At 38.4% G+C, this 7,474-nt stretch overlaps 1 protein-coding gene across 1 annotated transcript; it reads right to left on the bottom strand.

Annotated features, from left to right (window-relative positions):
* Positions 1-3,038: 3,038 nt before the first annotated feature.
* Positions 3,039-5,344, bottom strand: LOC103507700. Its single transcript, XM_008472199.3, has 3 exons — positions 5,019-5,344; positions 3,660-3,744; positions 3,039-3,484 (listed from the first exon to the last, which is right to left on the bottom strand). The coding sequence occupies exons 1-3, from the start codon at positions 5,311-5,313 to the stop codon at positions 3,157-3,159; spliced, it is 708 nt and encodes a 235-aa protein (XP_008470421.2). The 5' UTR covers positions 5,314-5,344; the 3' UTR covers positions 3,039-3,156.
* Positions 5,345-7,474: the final 2,130 nt, after the last annotated feature.

Here is a 7,474-nt window from a genome sequence, read left to right as displayed (position 1 = left end):
CTCAGGGGCTTTTCAGTCCCATCTTGGCATAATGGGTCTACTAGTAGGTAAAGTTATGATTGGTTCGCGTTGCAAATGAGTTTGAAGGCACTAGAAAACCCCTTAACCCACGATACCAGGTACTGATTTGAACAAATTGCAATTTACTTCTTTTGTAACGAAAAAATGTTGTCTTAAAACATACAAAAAATGTTCCTTTCGTTTATTTGTTGTTGTTTTTTATTTTACTCTTTTCTCTGCTTCTTGTTTTTTGGTCTCCTGTTGAATTTTTTTAGTATTAGCTTCCAAAAGTATCTTCCAGCCAGGAAAAATCCATTTTGCCAGAACTGACTATTTAGTATAAGGACTTATACGTAGTAAGTATATATTCATACTGCAGTAAACCTATCTCTTTATTTCCTATCTATCTTAGTTCCATTCAATAAAATAGTAACATCATTCACATAGTTAGCTAGGCTAGTCTTCTCTTGCCTCCTGCAATAATAATGAATAATAATAAATATGATAAAAATATTCTCCATTTTAACTGTCTCCCTTGCATGTACGAAACAAGAAGGTAGCCTCTTTCGGGTCGGCAAGGCTCCACTTGCTTGTAATAGGGTTAGTCCTAAATTTTAGGCGGGGCCCGCCCTTAGCTTGGGCTGCGGATCGCGATGTCGTCTGCGTGTGTGATTCGATTGATCCGACCGTTTCTGCTCAATAAAACAGATGAACCTATGATCTGGTCTCAAAGAATAGCACTGCTCTTAGCGTTCATCTATTCCTCATGTCCTATACGCTAAGACGGATTGCGAAGTCATAATTGTACAGAAAGATCGGTGAGTTCGATTGGTTTCGGAGCCGGGGCAGACAACACCACGTAGCTTGGTGCTGTATCTGGATGGTCTCTGTCATCTCTTTACCCATAAGATGCGAAACATAGAAAACAGGATCCACAGTAAACAATTGTAGAATTATGTTCTCGGTGAGGATCACTGAGAGACAGATCACTTCTCTACCTACTTTAGAAGGGTGGTATCCACACTGAAACGTCACCTTAGTGTTTTGAAGTTCCGATAAAAATGAGTAGTTATGAAGTAGCAACAAGAAATATCTAAAATTCTGGAGAAGAGAAGATGTAGCGTCTTAACAACTGAGACAATTCATTTTTCTTAGATGAAGAATTTTTTATTCTTCTATTATGTATGTCTAGCGTTCAACTCTATAAGGTCTTATTTAGGAGACTTTTTCTTTTGAGTGCGCTTATCCACACAAGAGTCACCTTCTATTACTCAGGGTGGGTGAGGTAAAATTTTATCCTGAAGGGATAAGGTTCGTTATCGGAACGGCTGGCTTTCTTCTATCCTGTCTTCCTTCTCTCTTCGATTTCGGGACGATAAGACCTTAGCAGTTACAGTTCCCTCTATCAAACTTTTTTTAAGACCTTAGAGCCAGCATAGTCAGCTTGGAGGGTAGGGCGCCTGTCATGTAAATAGGGGCTCGAGTCCCGCTCGGGGCGAACTTTTTTTTGTCTTTTTTTTCATGTGGATAAGAAATTGAAAACATCTTCTAATTTACATTTCAAACGAAAATAATTTTTATTTAGGTTGGTAAAGGGGAAAAAATGATTGAAAATGCAGCAAAAACATAATGGAAATTCACTAATTTGTATGAACTACTGTTGGGAAGAATAACCTAAACTTGGCCTGGCGCACTGCCGTGTGCCTAGATAATCAATACCTCCTACAATTATTGTAAAGAACATGAACTATTTTGTTTGTTCAGTGTGTATTGTTTTTTTACTTTCCTTATCCTATGGGAAAGAAAGTAATTATAATTAGTTTTACTTTCCTTATCCTATAGGAGGGAAAGTAATGTAAAAGATTTGCTATTCAGAAAGATTGCTTGGTTACTTGGGTAGTCAAAAATTGAGAAACTATATTCATATTTTTTGCTAATTAACTCCCTTCATATCTCTCTCTCTCTCCCTCCTGCCCCCTCTCCCTCTCACACACTCACCAAGAACTAGTACCTAATGAAGAAGGTTTCTTATTCCTATAATTTAATAGCTTGTTACTTGTATTATAATTTCATACTCTCTAGTCTTAATTAATGTTTAAGTCACCCATCCATTTATTGGCCTTGCTCGGCGTAGCTTAACATAGGTCTTAAATGATCGACTGAAGTGTTATCTAAAAGTTTTCTCGCTTTGAGTACATAGGTCGTCGCGACAAATTTCGAGATCATAGCTCATTTGTGTGAGAAAATGTGAAAAAAATCCCCCAAAAACCAATTTTTTTGGTTTTATGGTTTTCTGGACAAAATTTGCACCACCATTTTCGTGTTCCTGGTAAAAAGACCTTTAAATTAATATATAGGTCGACTAGGTTTGGATAAGTCCTTCTATGGGAACAGACAGAGTGACAGACAGACAGACGACACCGAAGCGAATACAATAGTCCGTCCCTTATACCTTTTTACTTTCCTTATTCTATAGGAAGGAAAGTAATATAATCGGGTCAAATTTTCGATGGTCAGTTTTTAGAGTCAAAACACGTTTGAGGTCCCTAGAGCCTAAATCCAAAGTTTCAGCCATTGGTCCGTGTGTGTGTCTGTGTGTCCGTCTGTAAACAAAATATCTCGAGAACGGTAAGAGCTCGAGACTTGAAATTTGGTATGTATCTTTCAAATGTGATAAGGATGCGACACGAAACTTTTGGTTAAGACCGGTGCAACGCTTGGCGGCATTTTTAGACTTTGGGATCGATCGGCCCTTGTGAAGAGAGACTTTTCAGTCCTATTCTGGCAATAGGTATATAAACAAGAACCTATTGGAACAAACCTAGCATCCTTTCTCTAAGTGAGTTCTACAGTGAACTGGATTCCACCAAAAATGAGGGAAAACGTATACATATTACATATGTCTACTCTGTCCGAATAATGAATAAGTTATAATATCCCCCCCCCCCAAAAAAAAAAATCAGAGTGGGAAAATTATTACAAGTAAAATATTATAAATAAATCCAAGAAAATGCTCAGCCAGCCTAGTTAGTTTAGTTGGTAGTGCGTCTGCCTTGTAAGTGATAGGCTTCAAAAGAGGGGAAATCATTTAAAATTCCGATTTTAAAATATGCATACTCTACTCTTCTTTACAAATTAAAATTACAAAGGGGGAAACTATGTGTACATCATTTCAGCCATATGGGACATTTTCTTTGGAATATGACAGTAGACGTCAAAATACGAAGCCAGTTCTGACATACTTGTGTCATCGTAGCAAGCTCGGGCCTGTATCGAACAAGACTGAGAGTTAGTGGTGGCAGGTAGTTTATCACAAGGGCTTGAACTGACTGAGGGTTCACTCGGAAAGGAACAGGAAGGTTCTTGCAGAGAAATGGAAGATATGTTGTGGAGGATGGTGTCGGGTAGAAGGGGAGGTTGCTCGGGGGCTACACAAAGAATTGGTTGACTCAGACGGGCTTCTTTGAAACAGTTCTCCTGGTACCTGAAATCGGAAACAAATAAAGAAATAGGTATTTTCATTTTTTGGTGAATAATAATCTGGTTTTGTAGCAAAACAATGAAGAAACAACAGAACCTATGACCTCCTCATGGTAAGTGTATTACCACTGTTCCAATAGATCCTTAAGATATCTATCTCAAATCTCAATAATACAAACCTTGCATCAACATCCAGTCCATTATCACTTCTACTGCTTGACGAGAAACTCTCTAGATTTGGATACATCTGACTGTTTGTTCCAAATATCTTCTTGCCTCCTCCTATACTTGCACAATCAACTCCAGTTACTGGCAATGTAGGTTCTGTTTTCTTCAACTTCAACTTGGGACTGTGAAGCAAAGGTCGTTTCTTGTTCATATGACCTTGGGCAGTGGTTGAAATGACTGACGAGCTTGTACAGCTCAGATCTTTCTTGTATTTTTTGTTCAAATTCATGAGTGGGTTTGTGTGGGCATGCTTGAAATGAGTGCACTTCTTGACAGAGTACGAAGTAGACGAAGAGCATGACTGAGGCAGTAATGATGAGCATTTACACATCAATTTATCACATCTGAAACAAGAAAAGCAGACAGACAGGTTAAGATTGACAGACTATTTTCTAGAGTGAGGTTGTTTTTCCTCCTTTTTTTTATCTGCTGAAAGCTCTTTGGACTTGTCATTTACTAATATCGTTGTTCAAATTTCACTAGGTAAGTAGGTACCGCGTAAGTCAATTTTTGGCAAAATTGAGTTACGCACATTGTTGGATTCATCTCGTGATACAAAAGTGGATCACACCGTACCACCACCAAAGTGACGGTGATACAAAAATGGATCACATCGTACACAATGTGTTAAGATATCTATCTCAATAATACAAACCTTGCATCAACATCCAGTCCATTATCACTTCTACTGCTTGACGAGAAACTCTCGAGATTTGGATACATCTGACTGTTTGTTCCAAATATCTTCTTGCCTCCTCCTATACTCGCACAATCAACTCCAGTTACTGGCAATGTAGGTTCTGTTTTCTTCAACTTCAACTTGGGACTGTGAAGCAACGATCGTTTCTTGTTCATATGACCCTGGGCAGTGGTTGAAATGACTGACGAGCTTGTACAGCTTAGATCTTTCTTGTATTTTTTGTTCAAATTCATGAGTGGGTTTGTATGGGCGTGCTTGAAATGAGTGCACTTCTTGACAGAGTACGAAGTAGACGAAGAGCATGACTGAGGCAGTAACGATGAGCATTTACACATCAATTTATCACATCTGAAACAAGAAAAGCAGACAGGTTAAGATTGACAGACTATTTTCTAGAGTGAGGTTATTTTTCCTCCTTTTTTTATGCTGAAAGCTCTTTGGACTTGTCATTTACTAATATCGTTGTTCAAATTTCACTACCACGCAAGTCAATTTTTGGCGAAATTGAGTTACGCACATTGTTGGATTCGGTATTCTCTTCTCTACACAATAATTTGAAGACATTTCAGAAAAATACAACAGAGTGTATTCATCTGACTGTTTGTTCCAAATATCTTCTTGCCTCCTCCTATACTTGCACAATCAACTCCAGTTACTGGCAATGTAGGTTCTGTTTTCCTCAACTTCAACTTGGGACTGTGAAGCAACAATCGTTTCTTGTTCATATGACCCTGGGCAGTAGTTGAAATGACTGACGAGCTCGTACAGCTCAGATCTTTCTTGTATTTTTTGTTCAAATTCACGAGTGGGTTTGTGTGGGCGTGCTTGAAATGAGTGCACTTCTTGACAGAGTACGAAGTAGACGAAGAGCATGACTGAGGCAGTAACGATGAGCATTTACACATCAATTTATCACATCTGAAACAAAAGCAGACAGGTTAAGATTGACAGACTATTTTCTAGAGTGAGGTTGTTTTTCCTCCTTTTTTTATCTGCTGAAAGCTCTTTGGACTTGTCATTTACCAATATTGTCATTCAAATTTCACTAGGTACCGCATAAGTCAATTTTTGGTGAAATTCAGTTATGCACATTGTTAGATTCGGTATTCTCTCCTCTACACAATGATTTGATGACATTTCAGAAAAATACAACAGAGTGCATAAAAAAAAAAAAAAAAAAAAAAAAAAAAAAAAGGAAACACATACAAACGTAAGTTACTGAAATACAAATTGGGTAGAGGTATTTTAACTCGAAACTAGAGTATGTAATGTTTAAAAAACTTGAAGCCCAGAGAAGCAGGTCTGCAGTGTGGAGTGCTTGAAAATACAGTATTTTGACCCCTTTTAACACAATCTTTATCTGATAAAATTTATCTTGAATTTTTGGTGGGAAAAGGTTCAAAGTTTACCTCACACTCAAAAGTGTTAACGGGTGATACGAAATAGGAAACGGACTTCTCACAAACGGTAATAAATTTTGTAATGTTTAAAAAACTTGAAGCCCCAGAGAAGCAGGTCTGCAGTGTGGAGTGCTTGACAATACAGTATTTTGACCCCTTTTAACACTATCTTTATCTGATAAAATTTATCTTGGTTTTTGGTGGGAAAAGGTTCAAAGTTTACCACACACTCAAAAGTGTTCACGGGTGATACGAAATAGGAAACGGACTTCTCACAAACGGTAATAATTTCAACACAGTGGTGCAATCCACGAAACAAGGAAGACCTAAAGCTGGAAATCTTTGGGGACGGCATAAAACCTTGAAAATTCTAGAATCAACTTCCTGAAGTTTAGCCCTCTAGTGATATTGCGTTTTAATTTACCTGTGCGATCGTAAGGGATCAGATGGTTGCGAATCTGCAACTGCTTCAAATTTGGACTAATAAAACAAGAACGGACTGAAAATTACCTTAAAACGATAGATTTCCTGGAAAATTTTGGAGATTTCGGTAAAGTCCAAAAGGAAAAGACGAAATTACGAAAAATGCCAAAAATTTTCTGATGAAAAAAGAACAACAAAAACAAAAATGACGAATCGAAAACAAACAAAAATCAGCTGATTTCCGAGCACCTAATAAAACAAGAACGGACTGAAAATTACCTTAAAACGATAGAGTTCCTGGAAAATTTTGGAGATTTCGGTAAAGTCCAAAACTAATAAAACAAGAACGGACTGAAAATTACCTTAAAACGATAGAGTTCCTGGAAAATTTTGGAGATTTCGGTAAAGTCCAAAAGGAAAAGACGAAAAATGCCAAAAATTTTCTGATGAAAAAAGAACAACAAAAACAAAAGTGACGAATCGAAAACAAACAAAAATCAGCTGATTTCCGAGCACAGACTATTTTATTCACGGATGTAGTTCAGGGGTGGACAGCTGATCTTAAAAACTTGAAGCTAGCTAAATTTTTGGGGGGGGGCCTCTGCCAGAGTGAGTTAAAAAAGACTATAAGTCACTTATGTTACTAGCCGAAATCCGTCGCTTTAAGGATTTACTTGCAGAAATCCGGAGTAAATTCTTAAAGGCATGGCCGTTCATGTCACTCATCCATTTAGTGGTCTTGCTCGGCGTAGCTTAACAAAAACGAACCGGAAAATAGCCTATAACCTTCAGGGGAGTGCAAGCAATAAGTTCACAAACATAGTAATCAGAGGAGCGGTTTGGCCAGGCATAAAGTTCGAACAAACACACGTACACACACAAACATTAGTTTTTATAGGTATATTAGATTACCTATATATCAGGGGTTTCCGACTATAATGGCCCGCGGCCACATGTGGCCCACGAGACCATTTTTGTGGCCCGCGAAGCTGCCAGGGTGAGTCCCCTAGCCTTGGGCTTGATTTCTGCTCCTTTATTATGGACTGTGGTGTGGACTGGACTCTGAAAATGGAGCATCCACCCCCATCCCCTCAAGAAAATTCTGGATACGGGCCTGCTCCCTGCTCCCTTGTGTATTGTGGCCCGCGAAGTACCTACCTGCCAATTTAGCATGTGGCCCATGGAAGTTGGAAACCCCTGTTATATACCTATCATTAACTGTTGGATCTGACTCATCGAGCGA

Source organism: Diaphorina citri, unplaced genomic scaffold, assembly GCF_000475195.1.
Source record: "Diaphorina citri unplaced genomic scaffold, Diaci psyllid genome assembly version 1.1 scaffold336, whole genome shotgun sequence".
In the NCBI taxonomy this organism is placed as follows: domain Eukaryota; kingdom Metazoa; phylum Arthropoda; class Insecta; order Hemiptera; family Psyllidae; genus Diaphorina; species Diaphorina citri.
Note: the sequence above shows the minus strand (reverse complement) of the source record. Positions and strands in the feature narration are given on the sequence as shown.